This window comes from Papio anubis, chromosome 2 (genome assembly GCF_008728515.1).
Source record: "Papio anubis isolate 15944 chromosome 2, Panubis1.0, whole genome shotgun sequence".
Lineage (NCBI taxonomy): Eukaryota > Metazoa > Chordata > Mammalia > Primates > Cercopithecidae > Papio > Papio anubis.
The window spans coordinates 107,701,969-107,726,191 of NC_044977.1; the positions used below are offsets into that span (position 1 = coordinate 107,701,969).

A 24,223-nucleotide genomic window follows, 5' to 3' on the forward strand; every position below is an offset into this window, starting at 1 on the left:
GGCACAGTGGCTAACGCCTGTAATCCCAGCTCTTTGGGAAGCCGAGGCGGGCGGATCATCTGGCGTCAGGAGTTTGAGACCAGCTTGGCCAACATGGTGAAACCCCATCTCTACTAAAAATACAAAAAATTAGCCGGGCCTGGTGGCGGGCGCCTGTAATCCCAACCACTGCGGAGGCTGAGGCAGGAGAATCGCTTGAACCCGGGAGGCGGAGGTTGTGGTGAGCCAAGATCGCGCCACTGCACTCTCTGGGCGACAGAGCGAGACTTCGTCTCAAAAAGAAAAGAAAAATAAAAGAGGAGACCCAGGGTATGAGCGCAGGAGGCCGGCGCTGCCGGGACTACCAGCGTGCGGTAAAGTGTCCCAGAGGCCCGGCCCCGGCCGCCGCGCCGCGTCCCCGCCCCTCCCGGCTCCGTAAGGGGAGGAAGGGGCCGGCGGAGTTTCCCTCCACGCCCAGCGGCCCTGGGCGGGCTTTTCGGCGGCTTCTCATAAGCAGGTGGCTTCGTCTCTCCGGCACAGGTAGGTTTCTCCGGCACCGGTTCGGGGCCTGCCCGGACCTCGCCGCGCACTGCAGAGCCTCGCCCAGCGCCCACCATGCCCCGGCAGCTCAGCGCGGCGGCGGTGCTCTTCGCTTCCCTGGCCGGTGAGTGGCGCGCAGGGCTTCCCGCGGTGGCCCTGCCGTGTCGGTCCCCTGTCATCTAAACGCACTCTGGAGTCCCGCGCGCCACAGGACGGGCTGCGGGTAGGGAGGTGTGGCGCGTCCAAGGGCTTCCCGGCTGGAACTTGTTTTCCGTGAGTTACTCAGAGCAGGTGTCATCCTCAAAGACAGTAACGCTGTCCCTCGCTTCCAAAAGGGTTCTGGGCACCTTCTCTGGGAGAGTTTGTAGAGGTCACTTGGATTTAAGAGATGGAGACCTGAGCCAGGGCTTAGGAATGGGAGTCTTGGCTTTGTTATCCGGGAAAAGCGCTCATGTCTTGCTCTTCCTTGCATCAGATGTGGTCTGACAGATTGTGCCATTTCAGAAAGGTGTAGGACAGAGTGTCCAAGACTTTTTTTTTTTTTTTTTAAATGATCATTGTACTTCCCATCCCAGATGCCGTCTGGGACGCCTAGTTTATGATTATTTTATGTTCCGACCCTCCACTTTCTCCAAAGCTTTTCCCCCTACACATTGAGTCCTCTTGGGTGCTGTAGTGCTGTTCCTGTGATGAAGTTTACTGGTTAATCGAACGTCATGAGAGCACTGCCTCCGTCCCCACCGCCCGGCTAGCATGCTCAAGCAGGGGGCACGGTGGCCTTTGCTTGTGACATGAATGCTAGGAATGTTAGGAAAGCAGTGGGAAGGGTCGTGTCAGCTGCCCTCACCTAGGCAGTTCTCCCTGTGCCACGCTTTCAGACTTACAGTTTCAGGTTCTTTTAGGGGACAGAAGAGGAAATCATCATTATGCTTCTCAGGGCAAGCTATTAAAAAAGCAAAACAATCTCAGCCTAGCGGTAACCCACAGTGACTTGTATGTGAGCGCTCCTTGAATGGATGGATAGACTCAGAAACACAATGATATTGACAGGCCGGGGGCGGTGGCTCACGCCTGCAATCCCAGCACTTTGGGAGGCCGAAGCTGGTGGATCACTTGAGGTCAAGATTTCGAGACTAGCCTGGCCAACGGTGAAACCCCGCCTCTACCAAAAATACAAAAATTAGCCGGGCATGGTGATGTGCACCTGTAATCCCAGGTACTCGGGAGGCTGAGGCAGGAAAATTGCTTGAACCCAAGAGGCGGAGGTTGCAGTGAGCCAAGATGGTACCACTCCACTCCAACCTAGGTAACAGAGTGAGACTCTGTCTCAAAAATAAATAAATAAATACACAGTGAGTATTGACAAATTCAAGGGCAAGTGGAGAGAAAATGCCCACATTACCCGTTCCTTTCTGAGCTACAAATTCTCAGAGGTAAGCTAGGTGAAGGATGCATGAGAGGTTTCTTCCTCAGAAGTGGAGTGTTGCATGGCCTTTGAGGGGTGGCACGGAGCTGGATTCAAACCCTTGCCCTGACCCTTACCAGCAAGGAGGCCTTGTTCACATCACCCAACCTTTCGGGTGCTCAGTTTCGTCACTAAAAAATGGGGAGAATAATATCCTCTGCCAGGAGTACTGGGGAAACAAATGAGGTAGCGCCTAGAAAGCAATTACTGCAGTGATTTTGTTCAGTGATGTTAATCCGTATCTCCTGTTTGTCTCTCCAGTCCCTTTCCCATTCACCTCACAACCTGACCGTGAGCCCCTTCTTCACTCAGTACAGGGCTCATCAGCACATGGTAATAACAATGATGGCCATGGCTTCCTGGCACTTTCTGCATGCCAGGCACTGTTCTCAGTGCTTTAATCCACAAAACAGCTTTGTAAGTACTTTTATCATCTGCATTTTACTTGTGAGGAAATAGAAGCACAAAGAGGTTAAATAGCTTGCCCATGATCACATAGCTAGCTGGTGACAGAGTCAAGCTTCGAACCAGAGCCTGTGCCCATAGCAGCTAACCTATGTGCTTTATTCATACATCTACTTACCTATAACTTATTTAGTCTCATAAGAACCCTGAAAAGTAGATGCTATTCTTATCCCTATTTTACGATGAGGGTACTGAGGCAGAGGCAGGTTAAGGAATTGTTCATGGTATCCCATTTAGTGAGTAGCATTCCTGAGACTGGCATTCAAGACATCTGGTTTTGGCTAGGCGCAGTGATTCACACCTGTAATCCTAGCACTTTGCGATCCTGAGGTGGAAGGTCACTTGAGGCCAGGAGTTTGAGACCAGCCTGGACAACATAGTGAACTGTGTCTCAAACAAAACAAAACAAAAACGAAATCTGGCCTTGGGGTTTAGGCTCTACACTACTGTACTACATGGCCCTGCATGTATAGGCTCAAGAAATCCTTGTTGAATTGGAAATGAGCAAAAATCACCAGAAAGTTTTGCTAGGAGAGACAGAGCTTTTGGGTAAACTCTCTGAGTAATCTTTATCCAGTCAACATGCTTCCCTGATCTCAAATTTTCCCTCCAGAAAATGGGGGATTTAAGTTCATATTAGTTAAGTTTAGGTTCAGTTACACGTAAGAGACAAGCCAAAATAACAGTAGATTAAACAAAATAGTTGCTTGTTATTCTTTCATGTGAAAACATGTCCAGAGAAATTCAGGTCAGTTCTAGTGTGGGGGTGCTTCACTGGGGATCTGTCATTAGGATCCGACATATAGGTATGTGACTTCTACCCTCAAGGCCTCCTCATGGTTCCACATGTCGGCTGGAGCTCCAGCCATCACATACAAGTTGCAGGTTGGTCAAAGGGGGAAACACAGAAGGGCTATAGAAAGGCAGGCCACACAGGTGATTGAGCTGCCTTCACCCAGCCTTCCCAGAAGGTCCACATGATCTTGATACTTCTCTTCTTTCACTAAAACTCAGTCATATGCTCCCACCCAGCTAGAAAGGAGGCTTAGACACAGAGCTCTTTATTCCAGGCAACAAGTGCTCAGCTGAAACTTGAGGTTCTGTTAGAAAGGAGAGACTGGATTTTGGAATAGTCAGCCAGCAGTCTGTCACAGGGCTAGTGCCCCTTCTGCTCTAGGGTTTCCTTGATTCTCTCTGCTGCACCCTGCTGGAGCCGCTTCTGCTGCCCCTAGAGGTACCAGAAAAGGTGCTGGGGGCTAAACTGTGATTCCCTGAACCTGGACATGGCCGTGGGGGTCCAATGACTCCCTGACTGTGCTCCTCAGAGCTCTGCAGACAGAGTGTAGTCTCCAAGTCCTGCCAGGCCTGCTCCCTGCTGGTCTCCCCTCCTCACCCCTCCCTTCCCATACCATCCCTGTGTTCTGGTCATGTTCTCCAGACATACAAGACTTCTGAAGCCTCTATGCCTTTACACATCCTCTTCCTCCTGTCTGGAAACCATCTCCTCCCTTGTCTGCCTGAAGAATGTATCCTTGTTTTGGATTCCCACCCTACCCACACTCTCATAGTATCTGAGGATTTGATAAAGACACTTGTCAGTCGGGCACAGTGGCCCACACCTGTAACCCCAGCACTTTGGGAGTCTGAGGTAGGCGGATCACTTAATCCTAGGAGTTTGAAACCAGCCTGGGCAACATGGTGAGACCCTGTACAAAAAATGCAAAAATTAGCTTGGCATGGTGGCACATGCCTGTAGTCCCAGCTACTAGGGAGGCTGAGGTGGGAGGATCGCTTGAACCTAGGAAGCTGAGGCTACAGTGAGCCCTGAGCATGCCATTGCACTCTAACCTGGGTGACAGAGTGAGACCCTGTCTCAAGGAGAAAACAAAAACAAAAACAAAAACAAAAAACAAGTCACACTGAGGAGTATGGTCTACTCATGTGTCTGCCTCACCGTGCCGCCGAGAACAAAGACCTACCCCTGGTGTCTGGTGTGGAGCCTGCCTGAGAGGAGACCCCTACATACTGTTGAGTGGTGCGGCAGGGAAACCAACCAAATGCTGTCTGGGAAGGGACTGACTGTCAGGAAAATACCTAGAAAAGATCCCTTGTGAAATCATTGACTTTCCCAGGGGACTGGGCAATGACTCATCTCACACCCACTGGTTGTAGGGGAACCAAAACCTTCTAACTCCTCTTCATGCGAATTTCCATCTAGTGGAGTCCAAGCAATGGATCAAGGGCCTGGGGTGCTTGTTTGCGAAGTCTCCTGAATTCTGGAGAGGAGAGGCTGGGGTGGCGGTGGGCAGATGAGTGTGTGAACACCAGAGCTATGTTCTGTGAATAGAGGGAGGGTCAAGACAAAGTCTGGTCTATGCCTGCCCTTGCTTCTGCCCACTGCCCTCTTTTATTTATTTATTTATTTTTATTATTATTTTTATTTTTTTGAGATGGAGTCTCGCTCTGTCGCCCAGGCTGGAGTGCAGTGGTGTGATCTTGACTCACTACAAGCTCCGCCTCCCGGGTTCGTGCCATTCTCCTGCCTCAGCCTCTGGAGTAGCTGGGACTACAGGCGCCTGCCACCACGCCTGGCTAATATTTGTTTTTTTTTTTTTTTTTTTTTTAGTACAGACCGGGTTTCAACGTGTTAGTCAGGATGGTCTCAATCTCCTGACCTCGTCATCTGCCTGCCTCGGCCTCCCAAAGTGCTGGGATTACAGGCGTGAGCCATCGTGCCCATCCCCCACTGCCCTCTTTCTAGGCCTCAGACAAACCTGTGACCTTGACTAAACCTCTACAGGGCCAAACATCCCATTTAAAACCTGTGACCCAGTTTTTACAGAAGTGAGTCATATATGTGTGGTCATATACATAGACCATGTGTGTGGTCATATACATTATAAAGTAGCTCATATGGTCTTTCTGAGCTACTTTACAATGCAGAGCATACCTACCCCAGTCGAATCACCTGCCTATCTTTTATGCACCACACTCCTACAGGGAGAGGAGGAGCAGTGAGAGGGCCAGAAGAGGGAAGGAGAAGGGGTGAGAACTATACTTCTCTGACAGGTTTAATCTGTAACATCCATAAACTTGGCACTTTTGGTTGAGCCATCTGCTAGCCCAGCCTTCTGTCCACCACCCAGAGACACACCTACACCTACACACCGCATCAAGACATCTCAACAGGCTTCCTACATAGCAAGCACACCTTGACCAAGTACCATATATCTTCTTGGCTTGTTTAGGATGCTGTTCATTTGTGAACAACTAAGTCCTTTTTTAAATCTATTTGCGTTCATTCATTACCACTGAGAGAAGAGTTCTAGTTGCATCTTGAGGAAGGCTTTTTTTTTTTTAAGGGTGCATTACTCAGTTTAGGAAATTGTACTCAGTTGAGAAGATTCTCTTTAGCTTATAGACACCAGCCATACACAGTAGGATTTTAGCAAGGATATAATCACTTTCCCAAGAGAATGACTGGCAAGTGGTTTCTAGTCTCCTGGAGGTCTCTGTAGCAATCTTTACTCTTCACCACAAGATATTCCTGGAAACCACATTTGAGAGTGAATTCTCTTTCTCCATCATAATAGTATGAATCTAATGGGGCTCTCACTGGTGTTTGACCAGAGAACCAGCAATGTGGGTTTTACCGAAACGAATTGCTAAAATAAATCTTCAGCAACACTCAATCTCCATTATAATCTCGAAGTGAAAAATCTTTCTCCAAGTTCCATGACATGGGCATAAAAGTTCTACGTGTAGGGATTTTACAAAAGTTTGTAGGTAAACCTGTACCCCATCAAACCTACAACTCTCAAGTATCATGCATATAACTTATCCAAATGGATATTTTAGATTTAAAAAAAAAAAAGACTCTTAAAGAATGATCTCAAATAACTTCATGTCATTAATAATCGTCGATCTTTTTATAAGGTTATAAAGACAATTTGAACTGATGCTTTTGTCTTTCCTATTTTGCAAACCAGTTGTACAGAAATAATTCATGGGTCTTACTACTGGACTTAAAGTTAGAACTTTTCTTCTGGAAAATAATCCCCTTTTCAGCACATGAAATTTTGAAACTCTCACCAAGGATCATCATTATGAAGTTTTCATGAATTGGGGTCACTGGAGGGCACCCTCCTGTTCCTTTCTCCTCTGCTTTTGTGTCTTCTCTCACCATTCTTCCCAGTGACACCCCACCTCCACCACCCCTCAAACCCAAGGGCAAGCTGTGATTCAGATGTACCAGTGTTCAAGTCTCTGCCTCAACTTCGATCAGTTGTGTCATTATGGTCAAATGGCTGAAATTTTCCAAGCCTGAGTTTCCTCATTTGAAAGATGGATAAAGTAGTACCCACCAAAGGGTTTTTGAGAGAAGTTGGTAAAAGATGGCCCTTGACCTAAGGCCTTCTATGTAGTAAATGTCCAGTAACCTGGAATTTTTATTGTTATTAATATGAGAAAAGTAACCTCTTAGAAGTGTATTGAATGGAGGAGGGAGATAGAAAAGGCATATATGAATTATTTTTATTGGGTATGAACTTTAGGACTTTGTAAATACTAGCATAGCAAGATCTCCTTTCCCTTTCTGCATGTTCTCCCAAGTCTCAGCCCAGCACAGGACAGCTCCAGCTGCCCTGAGAGTCTGTGGGTAAACACAGAGAAACCACAAAATTGAAGGGACACAGGCATCTCTCATGTGCCTGACCACAGACTCCTAAAGACATCATCCGTTTGTTGTTGTTTTGGAGGCAGAGTTTTGCTCTTATTGCCCAGGCTGGAGTGCAATGGTGTGTTCTCAACACACTGCAACCTCAGCCTCCCGGGTTCAAGTGATTCTCCTGCCTGGGCCTCCCAAGTAGCTGCAATTACAGGCACTGTGTCACCACACCCAGCTAATTTTTGTATTTTTAGTAGAGACGGGATTTCACCATGTTGGCCAGGCTGGTCTTGAACTCCTGACCTCAGGTCATCTTCCCACCTTGGCCTCCCAAAGTGTTGGGATTACAGGTGTGAGCCACCGTGCCCGGCCCATCATCTGTGTTTTGTCCACTTTTCTGGATCCCTATGTGCCTGGAAGGAGACAAGGATAGACCTATTCTAGTTGGAAAAGAACCAGAGGCCCTCTGCCCTTAAGGATGGCCTCTGGAGAGAACCTGTGACAACAGGAGACACCGTCTGTGTGCTTAATGGTCCATGAAGAGTTTTACTTAAACCAACTCATTTGAGCCTTACAATAATCCTAAAAGGCCTACAATGCTATTGTCCTCATAAACACATTCAGTCAGTTTTTCATTCGACCTATATTTACTGAACACTGTCTATGCGCAGGCACTGCTGGTGAAAACGGTGCACACAGTTCCCACCTTCGGGGTGTTGTTAATCTACTGGGAAAGATCCACAACCAACAAATAAACCAAAAGCAAACATTTAATCAGGAAAATATTTGGCTAGTACATACTGGCCAGGCTGATTGTTAAATATTTGAATACCGTCCCCATACATAATTACAAGTTGTAATTAATGCAGTGAAAGCAATGAATTTAACACTGCAGTGGAGAAGCATGGATATGGGGAACTATTTTATATAAGGAGGACAAGGAAGATGCTCTGAGGAGCTGCCATGAAAGCCAGAACACGAAGGACAGCCCACCTGAAATATCAGAGCAGTTATGACTTCTCTTCCTTGGTTGAGAAAGGCTGGGCCACTCCAAAAGTTACGTAAGAAAATGACAGGAATTTGTCTATATTGAGAAAACAACAAAGAACAAGATAAAAAATGGAAAGGACTATATTGTGAAGAGATGAGTCTCCTGTCATTGGTAACAGTTAAATCTAGATTGGATGAACACATGGCAAAGATCTGTAGGTGTAACTCAGACATCAGATTAGGGTTCGGGGCTGGGCACGGTGGCTCACGCTTGTAATCCCGGCACTTTGAAAGGTCGAGGCAGGTGGATCACGAGATCAGGAGCTCGAGACCAGCCCAGACAACATGGTGAAACCCCGTCTCTACTAAAAACGCACAAATTAGCCGGGCATGGTAGCGGGTGCCTGTAATCCCAGCTGCTCAATAGGCTGAGGCTGGAGAATCGCTTGAACTCGAGAGGTGGAGATTGCAGTGAGCTGAGATTGCACCACTGCAACTCCAGCCTGGGTGACAGAGCAAGACTCTGTCTCAAAAAAAAAAAAAAAAAAGACTGGGGTTTGGACTAGATGATCTTTAAGACCCCTTTCAAACCTGGGATTATGTGATTCTGTGAAAACTGTATAAATCTGTAAAGCTTTGTTGCCATCATTCATGCTGCCCCAGCTCTATCAGGTCATATAGCAGCTGTTCACCCAGGAACACTTTTATGTCAGCTGTTCGGATTCACATTTGAAGGTGGAGAATGAAGAGGCATTGACACTTAGATATCTAGCTAAGCACGATCGCTTTGGTGTGTATTAGTACCACACCGCACACAGGCAAAGGGGCTGGGTGCTGTGGAACTGTCATAACCCTGTAAAAGACATGGATACAACCAGAACATTACATTTGTGGCCTAGGGGTAGAATCTTTGATGATGTTTGCTTCATTGTTATACCCTTGTAAATTTCCTCCCAATATAAAAATTTGCATGTTAGGTTTTTTATGAACAAACATCAAGATGGGGATGGGAGAGGGACCTTGTAAGCAATTGGTTAGTGTTTTTAACATGTTTGTTTCCTAATTTTCAGTAATTTTGCACGATGGCAGTCAAATGAGAGCAAAAGCATTTCCAAAAACCAGAGATTATTCTCAACCTACTGCAGCAGCAACAGGACAGGACATAGCAAAACCTGTCCAGCAACCAGCTAACCAAGCACCTCACCAAACTTTAGCAGCAAGATTAATGGATGGTCACATCACCTTTCAAACAGCGGCTACAATAAAAACTCCAACAACTACTCCAGTAACTACAAAAAACACTCCAACCACCAGCCCAATTATCTACACCCTGGTCACAACCCAGGCCACATCCAACAACTCACACACAGCTCCTCCACTTACTAAAGTTACAGTCGGCCCCAGCTTAGCCCCTTATTCACTGCCACCCACCATCACACCACCAGCTCATACAACTGGAACCAGTTCATCAACCGTCAACCACACAACTGGGAACGCCACTCAACCCAGTAACCAGACCACCCTTCCAGCAACTTTATCCATAGCACTACACAAAAGCACAACCGGTCAGAAGCCCGTTCAACCCACCCATGCCCCAGGAACAACGGCAGCTGCCCACAATACCACCCGAACAGCCGCACCTGCCTCCACGGTTCCTGGGTCCACCCTTGCACCTCAGCCATCTTCAGTCAAGACTGGAATTTATCAAGTTCTAAATGGAAGCAGACTCTGTATAAAAGCGGAGATGGGGATACAGCTGATTGTTCAAGACAAGGAATCGGTAAGTTGGGGCCACAGGACTGTAACACTATCTTCAAAGAGTCTGAGTGGAGGTTGGCTTGCTGGGAATGATCATTCTCTACATCCTGTATCTTTACTTTAAATGAAACCAATAGCTGTGAGCTCATCTCTCTCCAAGGTGCTCCATTAAAAGGTGATTATGTTTGAGGATACACATGAAAATAGAAACTAATAGCAACTGTTTGGAGAGAGGAAGGCAAACAAAAATTTAAATATTCACACCCCTCACTTTTAGCAAACATGGGCAGAGTGTCGTGGAATGTTCAGTGCTGATCTCAGCCCCTCCCTGCCACTCCAGAAGACTTACAAGCCTCATACCCTTTCCTGTGAAATGAAAGATTTAAAACAGATGGTCTCTATGGTTCTAGACAGTTGTGACATTAATATGGAAATCCATATTAATGAGAAAACCGAGGGAGAGGGGTTGTGATTACTTGATGTACTAAAGGAATCACTAAAACAATATTTTCTCTTTCTTTGTTTTTTGTTGTTGTTGTTGTTTGTTTGTTTTTGTTTTTGTTTTTGTTTTAGACAGAGTATCGCTCTGTTGCTCAGGCTGGAGAGTAGTGGCATAATCTCGGCTCACTGCAACCTCTGCCTCCCTGGTTCAAGGGATGTTCCTGCCTCAGCCTCCCAAGTAGCTGGGATTACAGGTGCCTGCCATCGCACCTGGCTAATTTTTGTATTTTTAGTAGAGATGGGGTTTCACTATGTTGGCCAGGCTGGTCTCGAGCTCCTGACCTTGTGATCCACCCGCCTTGGCCTCCCAAAGTGCTGGGATTACAGGCGTGAGCCACCGTGCCCAGCCATCAATATTTTCTTTTTCTGCAAACTTCAATGATTTCAAATAAAACTTCTACATCCAGGTTGCTATTTGTGACAGAGGTACCTTACAGAGCAAACCCTTCCCTCTAGTATCATTTAACATGTTTAACTTAACATAAATTCCACGCAGCTTATCAGGAATATACCTGCCATCAATTATTTACAAAGGAACTCCTCTGTGAGAGAACTCCTCTTTAAGAAAGCTTTTGAACATAACAGTTTGGAAACGAGAGATGCCGTCTGGGGACTTTGCAGTTCTCCAGTGAATCCTCAGCCTTAAGTTTCAGGCTCACAAACTAGCCTATGCCTCTGGTTCCTTAGCTAGAGTTTTCTTCCACATCTCATTTAGCTGATCTGTCTTACTTGGTTTAGGTTTTTTCACCTCGGAGATACTTCAACCTCGACCCCAACGCAACCCAAGCCTCTGGGAACTGTGGCACCCGAAACTCCAACCTTCTGTTGAATTTTCAGGGAGGATTTGTGAATCTCACATTTACCAAGGTGAGGCCTGAGCTCCTTTGCACAAACCGCATCTGGTACAGCTTTCCCTCTCCCTCATCCTGGGGCCCGGTGGTGCAACCTCACACTTCAGTTTGAGATCTTTGCTGATAAGAATGAGGGGTTTGGGGATGGAGAGGAGGAAGTGTCAACATCTTATGTTTGTCTTCTTCCCCCTTCAGCCTCCTTCTGTGCAGCCCAAAAAGGGCTTCAGGGCCTCTTGGGGAGACTTGACCTCTGGGGAATCTAACCACCCCTGCCCTTTGCAAACCAGCCAAAGGAGGAAGTTGTGCAGATGAGGAAACCTATAGAAATTCCCAGTGGACACCAGAGGAACAGGATTATTCAGAGGAACAGGATTATTTTAAAACCAAAATCAAATGTCAGAACAGGTTCTTTCCAACCACAGCAGGCAAAATTCAGGGCCCGAGCAGGCACTGGGTTTCCCAAACCATACCCTGGAAGGGGCAGACGGAAGTAATGTGGACAGAGCAGTCAGAGATCGAGGTCAGAGAGTCTCACTGTGGATTTGGCTCTGTCCCTTGCTCTCCTGGTGACTTTGGACAGGCAACTTAACCTGTCTGGGCTTTATCATTTGAAAAATGGAGGAAAGGACTTAGAGATTGCCTCTGTAAAGAGCATGCCCCAGCCAGACGCGGTGGCTCACACCTGTAATCCCAGAACTTTGGGAGGCCAAGGCAGGCAGATCACCTGAGGTCGGGAGTTCGAGACCAGCCTGGCCAATGCGGTGAAACCCCATCTCTACTAAAATACAAAAATTAGCCGGCCGTGGTGGTGTGTGCCTGTAATTCCAGCTGCTTAGGAGGCTGAGGCAGGAGAATCACTTGAACCGGGGAGGTGGAGGTTGCAGTGAGCCGAGATTGCGCCATTGCACTCCAGCCTGGGCAACAGGAGCAAAACTCTGTCTCAATTAAAAAAAAAAAAAAGCATGCCCCATGCATGGGAAGTGGCAGATGCTCAAGAGCCGGCAGCTGCAATTGCAGTGACTGAAATGGGCATATGTCTCGCAGACCAGAAGGGGCTGGTCATCCCACTCCCCAGGGAGAGACTTGCCCCCTCTTGCCCCAGAGTGTCCTTCAAATTGCCCCAGTAAGAGCTGGGAGGAGGCACTGAGAAGCCCCTTGCAGCTGGGATTAGCTGCATGATCTCAGGGGAGTTGGGGCTTGTTTCCCAACCTGTAAAACGGAAATAATCACATGTACCTAGTAGGACCCTTGGGAATATTAGAAATTGGGTATGTAAACCGTCTAGCACAGTAGATAACAGTGTTCAATGAAGGGTGGTTACGATTGTTGTCATTATTAACTTGGTCTCAAAGGCTTTATTCTCCTGGAGCATACTAAGGTAGAGTTGCGCTTGAGAAGTCAGTGGTTTCCTTTTGCGACCAAGTGAGAAAGACAGTCCTTCATACCTAACTCCTCACAGCAAATGGGGAAGACATTCAGGGTAGAATAACTGCTCTATCCCTGGAAAATTGAAGTTAAACTATAGAGATGACAAGAATTTCTTTAAAAGTCCCTGGGCTGGATACAGTGGCTCAAGAATCACTCGAGGCCAGGAATTTGAGACCAGCCTGGGAAATATATAGCAAGACCCTGTCTCTGCCAAAGAAAACAAAATAAAATTAGCTGGTCTTGGTAGCGCATGCTTGTAGCCCTAGCTAGTCAGGAGGCTGAGGTGGGAGGATTGCTTGAGCCCAGGAGGTCGAGGCTGCAGTGAGTAATGATTCAATGATAGCATCACTGCTCTCCAAAAAAAAAAAGTTACTTCGGCAAAATAGCAGAAGATAAAGACATAAACATTTTACGCTTTGGTTCAGGGCTCAGTTCCACCCAGACCACTCCCCACTGCCCATGTGACTAACTGACTAATGGAAGACGTTGGCAAACTCCAGCATTTGTGGCACACAAGGGCAGCTGCTATCAGGCCTTAGGCAGACCTGCAGACAGTGATTTCTTTGACACTTTCAACCTCTCTTTTTGTTGCTTTCTTCTTCTCCTGATGCTCCAACCCTGCCTTTCCTATTCCTTCAGGCTGGTCTCTGACCAAATTCCACCCAAGTGTTGAGTCCCTGCCTTTCTGAAAATCCTTTGAGGTCCCAAATTATCTGTTCTTCCAAGGATAGGGGCAGGAAATGGGTGTCCAGAAAGAGCCAGAAGCACCAGCAGGTCGTCCTCCTCTCCCTCCATTCACCCACCTTCAGGAAGGGGCAAAGTGGGACACTCTCAGCCCATGGCCCTGAGTGTTGCAATAGCTGCTTTGCTTGAATTTCACCAGCCACATGCCCCTTATTCGTTCCATTCCCCAGCACAAATTCCCAAAGTAGCTGGCCTCCGCCGGGAGGAGAGCAGAGAGGCTCACGGAACGTAAAAATTCCCGCCGTCCTTAGTTATCCCAGAAACTTATGCATTTATTTTTTATTAAATTTATTTTGACTTTTTATTTTATTTTTAAATGTTTGTGGGTACATAGTAGGTGTATATATTTATGGGCTACATGAGATATTTTGATATAGGCATACAGTGTGTAATAATCACATGAGGGTAAATGGATTGTTCATCACCTGAAGCATTTATCCTTTGTGTTACAAAAAATCTAAATATACTTTCAGTTATTTTAAAATGTACAACAAATTATTTTTGACTTCAGTTACTCTGTTGTGCTATCAAGTATCAGATCTTATTTATTCTGTCTCTCTCTCTCTATATATATATATATATACACACACATATACATATTATTTTTTATTTTTTTGAGATAGAGTCTCGCTCTGTCGCCCAGGCTGGAGTGCAGTGGTGCGATCTTGGCTCACTGCAACCTCCGCCTCTCAGGTTCCAGCGATTTCCCTGCCTCAGCCTCCCAAGTAGTTGGGACTACAGCCGCGCACCACCATGTCTGGCTAATTTTTGTATTTTTAGTAGAGACAGGGTCTCACTATGGTGGCCAGGACGGTCTCGATCTCTTGACCTTGTGATCCGCCCACTTTAGCCTCCCAAAGTGCTGGGATTACAGGTGTGAGCCACCGCGCCTGGCCCATTCTGTCTATATTTTTTTACCCATTAACCATTCCCTTTTCCCTCACCCCACCCATTACCCTTCCCAGCCTCTGGTAACCATCATTCTACTCTCAATCTCCATGAGTTCAATTGTTTCAATTTTTAGCTTCCACAAATAAGTGAGAAGGTAGAAAGTTTGTCTTTCTGTGCCTGGCTTATTTCACTTAATATAATGACCTCCAGTTCCATCCACGTTGTTGCAGATGACTGGATCTCATTCTTTTTCACAGCTGAATTGTGTATATGTACTGTGTTTTCTTATCCACTCATCTGTTGATGGCCACTTTGGTTGCTTGCAAACCTTAGCTGTTGTGAACAGTGCTAGAATGGATGTGGGAGAGCAGATCTCTTCGATATACTGATTTTCTTTCTTTGGGGTATATATTTTACAGTGGGATTGCAAGATCATATGGTGGCTCTCTTTTAAGGTTTTTGAGGATCCAAACTGTTCTCCATCTTGGTTCTACTAATTTACATTCTCGCCAGCAGTGTACGAGGGCTCCCTTTTCTCCACATCCTCACCAGCATTTGTTATTGCCTGTCTTTTGAATAAGAGCCATTTTAACTGGGGTGAGACGATATCTCATTGTGGTTTTGATTTGCATTTATCTTATGATCAGTGATATTGAGCACCTTTTCATAGACCTGTTCGCCATTTTATGTCTTCTTTTGAGAAATGTCTACTCAGATCTTCTGCATTGAATTTTTAAAATCAAAGTATTAGATTTTTTAAATCAAAGTATTAGATGTTTTACTGTTAAGTTGTTTGAGCTTCTTGTATGTTCTGCTTATTAATCCCTTGTCGGATGGATAGTTTGCAAACATTTTCTCTCATTCTGTGGGTTGTCTCTTCACTTTGTTGATTGTTTCCTTTGCTGTGCAGACGCATTTTAACTTGGTGTAATCCCATTTGTCCATTTTTGCTTTGGTTGCCTGTGGTTTGGGGTATTACTCAAGGAGTCTTTGCCCAGACCAATGTCCTGAAGAGTTTCCCCAGTGTTTTCTTTTAGTAGTTTCAAAGTTTGATACCTCAGATTTAAGTCCTTAATCCATTTTGATGTGATTGCTGTACACAGCGAGAGACAGAAGTCTAGTTTCATTGTTCTGCATATAGATACCCGGTTTTCCCAGCACCATTTATTAAAGAGACTGTCCTTTCCTCAATGTATGTTCTTGGCACCTTTGAATTTCTGCATTTTAAAAAAGAATTTGGCTGGCACACCTGTAATCCCAGGACTGTCAGAAGCCAAGGTGGAATGATTGCATGAGCCCAGGGGTTTGAGATCAGCCTGGGCAACGTAGCAAGACACTATCTCTACAAAAAATTTAAAAATTAGCTAGTCATGGTGACGTGTACCTGTGGTCCTAGCTACCACACGCAGGCTGAGGTGGGATGATTGCTTTAACCTAGGAGGTCAAGGCTGCAATGAGCTGTGATTGTGCCATTGCACTCCAGCCCGGGTGATAGAGTGAGACTCTTTCTAAAAAACATCAATCAATAGGAATTTGTTTAAGCCAAAACAGGGACCCTGAATTCGAGAATTACAGGTGCTAGGCATATAACTTAATGAGCGAAGCAAGCTAGTTTTAAAAAAGAAAATTGTTTTCATTGAAACAAGCAGTCCTAAATTTTTATTTTACCAGTTTTGATAAAGATCAAAATAGGTCTTCATCAAAAATTAAAGACAAGAAAGCTTTCAATTTCCATTCAATCTAATAAGAAAAAATCTTAAAGTAAGCACAAAGTAATGAGGCAACTGACAAGGACTCAGAAATTAGGAGACAAAAGGGAGGGGCAGGAGAGTGTTCATCTCCCTAGGAGTTAGTTCTGCAGATGGTGCAAATGGCAGGGCTGGTGTCTAGCCCCGAGGATTATCACTATCCTTTATGGCATTTATTTGGGATGCTCCAATGTCCATTCTGAGTGGCTTACCTTCTATACTAGTTGTTCAATATTTTTTTTCTTTTTTTTTTAGATGGAGTCTTGCTTTGTTGCCCAGGCTGGAGTGCGGTGACACAATCTTGACTAACTGCAACCTCCGCCTCTTGAGTTCAAGCAATTCTCCTGCCTCAGCCTCCCAAGTAGCTGGGACTATAGGCGTGTGCCACCACGCCCAGCTAATTTTTTGTATTTTTAGTAGAGATGGGGTTTCACTATGTTAGCCAGGGTGGTCTCGATCTCCTGACCTCATGATCCACCCGCCTTGGCCTCCAAAAGTGCTGGAATTACAGGCGCAGTTGCTCAATATTTTACATGTCCCGTCAATCAGGTGGTAAGGAGAGGGTGGTAATGCCAGATCTTCTGATTGTTCAAGATAAGGCAGAAATCTAGATCTTTCTAGAAAAGCACATGATTTTTTTAATGTTGGCAATACATTTTTAAAATTTTGAGGGCCGGGTGTGGTGGCTCACGCCTGTAATCCCAGCACTTTGGAGGCCAAGGTGGGTGGATCACCCGGGGCCAGGAGTTCAAGACCAACCTGGCCAACATGGCAAGACCCTGTCTCTACTAAAAATACAAAAATTAGCTGGGCATGGTGGCAGGCACCTATAATCCCAGCTACTTGGGAGGCTGAGGCAGGAGAATCGCTTGAACCCAGGAGGCGGAGGTTGCAGTGGGCCGAGATTGTGGCACTACACTCCAGCCTGGGCAACAAGAGTGAAACTCCGTCTAAAAAAAAAAAAAAAAAAACACCATGCTGGCCAAAAAACCTACAACGTAAGGCCAGATTTGGCCTGTGGATTCTGATGCTGTGACTTCTGCCCTAATGGGTGTATTGTATGAAGTGTATTTAGGTAAGAAAGCTTTCTAGATTTTTCCAAAAGAGAAATAGACTCAACTATTCAGTCGATCACTTTTGAAATGTTGCTGCTTTCTAAATGAGCACTTCTCAACAGCAACAGTATTAACATTTGAGGCCAGGTAAGTCTTTGTGTGGGACTACCTTGTGCCTTGAAAAATGGTTAGCAGCATTTCTGGCCTCTGTCTACAAGACGCCAGGAGCAACTGCCCACCCCAGTCTGACAACTCGAAATGTCTCCAGACATTGTCAAATGTCTCCTGGGAGGCAAAAATCATGTGTGGTTGAAAACCATGGCTCTAGAGAAAAAGAGAACCTTAGAAAATGTGAGTTTATTCATTATAATATAATAGATGTTATGGGAGCTAGGTTGTAGAATGATAAATGGATGTTGATTAGGCCTGATTTATCAACTCGTTTATTAGTAAGAATTTACTAAGCACTTACTTTGTCCCTAACAATGAGCTTGGCTATGAAAGAAAAATAACAGAAATATAGGCTATAGTTCCAGCTTTCAATTTGTAGGATTTTGTTTGTTTGTTTGCTTTCGAGATGAGGTTTTGCTCTCGTCACCCAGGCTGGAGTGCAATGGCATGATTTTGGCTCACTGCAAACTCCACCTCCTGGGTTCAAGTGATTCTCCTGCCTCAGCCTCTCGAGTAGCTGGGATTATAGGTGCGCACCACCACACCTGGCTAATTTTTATATTTTTTAGTAGAAGACGGGGTTTCGCCATGTTGGCCAGGCTGATCTTGAAGTCCTGACCTCAGGTGATCCACCTGCCTCGGCCTCCCAAAGTGCTGGGATTACAGGTGTGAGCCACTGTGCCCAGCCCAATTTGTAGTTTTTTAAATTGAAATACTACCAATGACTATAACATAAAGAAAAATCAGTCACTTAACCTCGTCGTTCACTCAAGGCAAATTATCCATATCATTCACTTCGTGATCATGGACAGGCTGCTCATGATCTCTGAGCCTCAGCTCCTCTTCTATAAGATGGAGCCAACCAGTGCTTATTTTGCGGGGCTGCCGTGAGGGTGTGCTGAGCTAAAGAATGTAAAAGTGCTCAGCGTGGTATTTGGCCCCTAGTGGGGTCAGGAGAGGTGGATTTCCTTTCTTCTTTTCCCTCAGTTTCATTTTTTGAAAAACTGAAAAACTTTCCCTGTCAGTGTCTCATTTGGTTAGGGTGACAGGCTGAAACTTGTTCAGACTCTTCAAGCTCAAGATCACGTACGTCTCTCCCCCCACCTCCCTACAACATCCTTCCTGGTGGGATAGTTGCTTTTAAAACATCCTTCAGTAACTTCGTTCTGTGCGCAGGACTATCCCTTTCTCCTCCACCCCTTTGGCCGGGCAGCTCTAGGTCTCCAGCCCTGGCTCTCGACATAGTGAAATTAACCATCAAGAGAGGAGAGGTGCCAGGGTCAGGCAGTGCACTGGCCAACTGAGGTCTTGGAATCAATGCTGCAGACCCACCTGGTGTTCTGGTGTTTCCAGTTTCCAGCTCTTTTTTTTTTTTTTTTTTTATTTTTAAGAAAGGGCTCCCTCTGTCACCCAGGCTGAAGTGTGGTAGCACGATCATAGCTCACTGCAGCCTCGGCCTCCTGAACTCAAGTGATCCTTCCATGCCTCAGTCTCCTGAGTAGCTGGGACTACAGGTACATGCCACCAGCTAATTTTTTTTTTATTTTTATTTTTTGTAGAGATGGGTTTTAATTATGTTGCTCAAACTGGTCTCCAGAGCCTTTGAGGGGCATTTGGAACCCTCTTGGCCTACGAGCTGGGCTTCTGAGGACCGTGACCAATGTTCAAATGTTAACACCCTCACAGTGCACCGCTTAGAACCTCCCAGGTAATCTGTACTTTCCACACCCTGTTTCCCCTGGTACTTTTCCCTCTGCCTGGAAGGCCCTTCCCACCCCTCAGCTCCTTTAGCATCCATCCTTAAAATAACTCAAATATCATCACCCTGTGAAATTCCCCCTTCTCCACTTCTGTTTCAGGTAAAATGAGAGACTTCCTCTTCTTAGTTCCCTGAATCTCTAGTCATTGTTCCCCAAACTTCATCAATGCACTGGTCACACATTTCACCATCCCCAAGGCAAAGTCTATGGCTCCTTCACTTCTCTTCCCTAGTACCCTCCCGGACTTCATCTATAGTGTATCTTTAGCAAACATTTGATAAACAAATGAATCAATGAAGGAGAAAATCTAAATTTTGCAGAGAACTCTGGGTCAAAGTGCCAAAAAGTAGATCACAGGTTCCTTTTGCTATGTCCAGAACAAAACTTTCTTGATTTAGTCACAACAGTGCTGAGCAAAAAAGACGGAAGACAAAATCGATGCCCAGACAAAATCGATGCTGATCGATGCTGAAGACAAAATCCACATCCTGAACAGCTAGGGACTATGAAACTTCCATGGTGTGTTTTGCTGAAGTGGACGGGGGAACCTTAGGGCCCTGCGGTTATTGGCATGCTGGCGTCCTGGGCAGGATGAATTGGCTGGTTGGTGCCAGACCCCCGTATGTCTGTACAAAGGTAGACATGTTGGTGGACCCTCAGTTTTGCTAAGGAGGATGTTAAGATTCTTGACGGATTAACAAAGGACCACAGAGCCTAAAATATTTCTGGAAAAAAGTTTACCAAAGATGATTTTGTTTCCTTTAAGAATATCCAGTAACACTATAACTCTACAAAATAAAGTGGCACAATTGTCTAACTAAGCCTCATTCCAGAGCATAAATTATGTAAAACTTGGAATCTTTTTTTTTTTCTTGAAAAGAAATACTGAATAGGGATGTATGAACAGAAGCCATGTCTGTCTTGAATGGTGGTGAGACAAGATGGTATATCCCCATGCCATTAACCCTGAGGCCCGGGGCTTAAATACCATATGGAAAGGGTGAGTCAGAAGAGATGTGCAGGACGATTGAAGTATGATCATGTCAAGTCAAACTTGGAACCTTAAGAAAACTAAATATCCCCCTGCCGTTTTGTTGACATGAATCCACCTAACAGATACTTTTCCTTTACCCTAAAGATAGACATCATGGCTAGGCATAGTAGCTCATACCTCAAGCCTCATTCCTTGTAATCCTAACACTTTGAGAGGCCAAGTAGGGAGGATCTCTTGAGGCCAGGAGTTCAAGACTAGCCTGGGCATCATAGTGAGATCCCATCTCTATAAAATTAAAAAAAAAAAAAAATGCTGGCTGTGGTGGCACGGCTTCTAGTCAGCTACTTGGGATGCTCAGGCAGGAGGCTCACTTGAGCCCGGCAGGTTGAGGCTGCAGTGAGCCAAGATCTTGCCACTGCACACCAGCCTGGGCAACAGAGGGAGACCCCGACTCAAAAAAAAAAAAAAAAGCTAGACATCAGCTTAGTCCTAGTCAACGTTTGACTAATCTTGATTCAGTCAAAATGGAAAGAAATCTGAGTACAGGTTCCAGACTCTGTCCTGTTGTGCCCTTAAGATGAACTCGCAGTGAATGTGAGCACTCTGCTTGTGGAAGGCCTCATGTTTTGATTAGTCCTAGAAAGCGTGGATTCTTGTGGAGCGGCAGTGGCCCTGCCCATCAGGAACGGGTTCCCAGGTGTTCCGCTTGTGCATCTGGAAGGGCTCAGGCTTGTTTTCATGCTTTGCTGTTGCCCCATGAAATTCTTGAGTTTTGAACACGTGGCCCCACACTTTCATTTTTTACTGAGCCCCACAAATTCATTATGTAGCCAGTCCTGCTTCCCATCAATGGTTATAGGTTTCAGCTGCCTTTCAGGGAATGTGAAAGTAAATTCTCACATAATGAATTTTTGTCCTATACCCACACATCCCATGGAGGAAAACGCAGGGCAGGATCTTGCTTTGTCTCACCTACAAACTATGTGCATCTGCGGTAGATGCTTAACTCTTCAGAGCCTCTTTGTTCTCAGCTGTAAAATGGTCTGATAATATCGATTCTGGTCTCAGGGGGTCGTTGTAAGGATCAAGTGAGGCAATGTCAGTGAAAACATGCATGTGGCAAATGGTGAAACTCTCACAGAAATGCCACGCATTCTTTCCTTAGGTGGGCAGGTCAGACACCAAAGGGAAGATTCCAAGAGGCCTCTGAGGAGTCTGAGCTGACCTCATTACTATTCTGCTGCTCCTCAAATCAGTCTCACAGTGCAGCCCGAGCCGTTTCCAAAATCAAAGCTATGCTCATGTCACTGCCCTACTTAAAACCCTTCAATGGGCCCTCTTTGCCCTTAGGGATGGGGCGGGGGTCTTGTAACCCTGACTGTGGACCCTGAAATATAAGTCTCTCTTAGATTAAAAGAGGCTCCAAATTTTAAAAATGCCCGGAATAAATGGTATATAAAAGCAACACATAGTTGGTGTCTTCTTTTTTTTTTTTTTTTTTGAGATGGAGTCTGGCTCTGTCGCCCGGACTGGAGTGCAGTGGCTTGATCTCAGCTCACTGCAAGCTCCGCCTCCCAGGTTTACGCCATTCTCCTGCCTCAGCCTCCCGAGTAGCTGGGACTACAGGCGCCCGCCACCTCACCCGGCTAGTTTTTGTTTTTGTATTTTTTAGTAGAGACGGGGTTTCACCGTGTTCGCCAGGATGCTCTCGATCTCCTGACCTCGTGATCCGCCCGTCTCGGCCTCCCAAAGTGCTGGGATTATAGGCTTGAGCCACCGCGGCTGGCCAAGTTGGTGTCTTTTTAAAACAGACATTTCTCCCTAAAGCAAATGGATGGTCTAAGGGCATTGTTCAACTTGCCTTCAAGACCCAAGAGACTGAGCACCTTGACGGAGGCAACCAGGTCCTCTCCCATGACCTAGAACAGTCCCTGGCATGGAGTGGGTATGAAAGAGACGTTAAAGACTAGACTTGGAGGCAAGCAGAGCTGGAGGTCATATCTTCCCCTGCCACCTCTTAGGACTGTGACATGGAGCAAGTCACCCAGCCTCATTTTCCCTCATGATTATGGTGAGGATTAAATAAGGCAAGTGCATGGAAGTGCCCGCGACAGTGCCTGACACAGGGTAGGAAGCTATTGTGTGGCAGGTGCTATTCAATGAATTGTAGGATCTAGAGCTCAGTGTATCAGTATCAATGATCTTACTAAAACAGTGTGTATTTATGGAACCCTTTTATTGTGTAATGAATCAACATTTTATCCACTTACAATACACAAATGAACTATAATGTGGTCAAGATTAGTATTGTTAAGTTTCTCTAATGACTATATTTGAAACCTCTAAAAGTAATTCAATTTCATGTTCTGATTTGGGTTGCTCTGCCATTTTTACACCTCTTACTTATAGATGGTTTTCTAAGGAATGTTTAAAACTGAGAACACTGTGGATCACCTCAATTAAAAAATGGAAACTCCCTTTTCAACTTACCCTTCTACACCCCAATTCAGTTCCCTAGAAGGTTTCATGCCCTTCGTTTTTATAGGGCTGTTTTGTAGTTTGTTTTTGTTTTTCTGGAAAGATAATTCCTAGATGAAATGTGGGGGTACTGCTTTGTGTTTAAATACAACCACTTGGGGTTCTCTTCTAGAGGATACCCAGGAATCTCAGGGTAAGGCATTTCTTCCCATAATCCCTCCCAGTGGCCCCATTTAGCCATTTTGAAGACATAGACCCATTAAGCTGTGTAAAGCCATTGACACCCTATGTAGGAACATGTAGACACCATTTTGTATACATTGTTTTTCCCAGAGGGTTTATGGACCCCAGGAGGTCCTCCCATGGTATCCTTAAGGATGAGCCTTCTAAACCAGATGGATGGTCTTAAAAATAAAAGGAAAGGATGCGTGGTCTCAGGATAAGAATTCCTACCCTTAGATATTAATTGCTAGTAAAAGCTTACTATACGCTCCTGCTCCTCCACCTTCCTGATGGACTTGCGTTGTAACAGGGAGAAATTTGGCCCAACCAAGGGACTCAGATTATACTGGTGGAATTTGAATATCAGGCCCTAGCAACTAGTATGCAGTAGGGAAATTTGGGGCCAGGGGAAAACTGTTAGTTATTATTTATTTATTTGTGGTATGTTTACTTTTTTGGAATTTTTATACACAATTATGACCCAGTACCAAGTAACTCCCCAGCCCTTATATCTATAGAGATTTAATAGCTGGAATCCTAAACAAAGGTTATAAACCAAGATTGTAAACATATGAATAGAGATGAACCAAAGGTTAACACCCTGCTGTTTTACAGGATGAAGGATCATATTATATCAGTGAAGTGGGAGCCTGTTTGACTGTCTCGGATCCAGGTTAGTAATTACAGAATGCCCGTTCTACCAGCCATGACACTGTTTCTGGTTAGCTCACCTTTCATGCTATTGAATCTGCTCATGTTTGATGCTGCTTTTTTTTTTTTTTTTTTTTTTTTTGAGATAGAGTCTTGCTCTGTTTCTCAGGCTGGAGTGTAGTGGCACAATCTTGGCTCACTACAACCTCTGCCTCCTGGGTTCAAGCCATTATCCTGTCTCAGCCTCCTAAGTAGCTGGGATTACACATGTGTGCTACCACACCCAGTAATTTTTGTATTTTTAGTAGAGATGGGATTTCACCACATTGCCGAGACTGGTCTCGAACTCCTGACCTCAGGCGATTCATCCACCTCGGTCCCACACAGTGCTGGGATTACAGGTGTGAGCCACTGCACCCGGCCAATGCTGCTTTTAAGGAACAGGCTAAGAAAGCAGCCAGAAATGTGATTTTGGGGGACTTTACTATGCCTCTGTGTGCTGTAATTTGCCCATCTGCTCGTAAATGAGGCTAGACTAGTATGATGTCAGAGATCATGATTGGCAACGATAAAGAGTTTAGTGGCTTTTTGACAGATCTGCTGTTGATAGTGCAGCTGATTCTATACTCTGGGAATCATACATTCACTCTACTAAAATGTAGTTAGTGCCTGCTAGGTGCTAAGCCCTGTATTAGGCATTGCGGATCCATAATATTTCAGACTAATAGATCTTACCCTCATGGAGTTTACATTCTAGAAGAGGAAGAGGGCAACAACACATTAAATGATAATACAGTAACCCCCCCACTTATTCACGGTTTCACCTTTCATGGTTGGTGCAAAAACAGGTGCGTACAGTACAGTTA

The 24,223-nt window shown here is 45.4% G+C and overlaps 1 protein-coding gene across 2 annotated transcripts in view; it reads left to right on the top strand.

The window, feature by feature from the left end:
* The first annotated feature begins 342 nt into the window (after nt 1–342).
* The window catches only part of LAMP3 (lysosomal associated membrane protein 3), a 39,895-nt gene continuing 16,014 nt past the window's right edge, over nt 343–24,223 (top strand). For both annotated transcript variants that reach the window (XM_003894776.4, XM_009201284.3), the window contains exons 1-4: nt 343–643; nt 9,176–9,885; nt 11,103–11,231; nt 23,322–23,379. In XM_003894776.4, the coding sequence (XP_003894825.1) occupies nt 595–643; nt 9,176–9,885; nt 11,103–11,231; nt 23,322–23,379 (946 nt within the window). In that variant the 5' untranslated portion in view covers nt 343–594. The remainder of the gene's footprint in view (nt 644–9,175; nt 9,886–11,102; nt 11,232–23,321; nt 23,380–24,223) is intronic.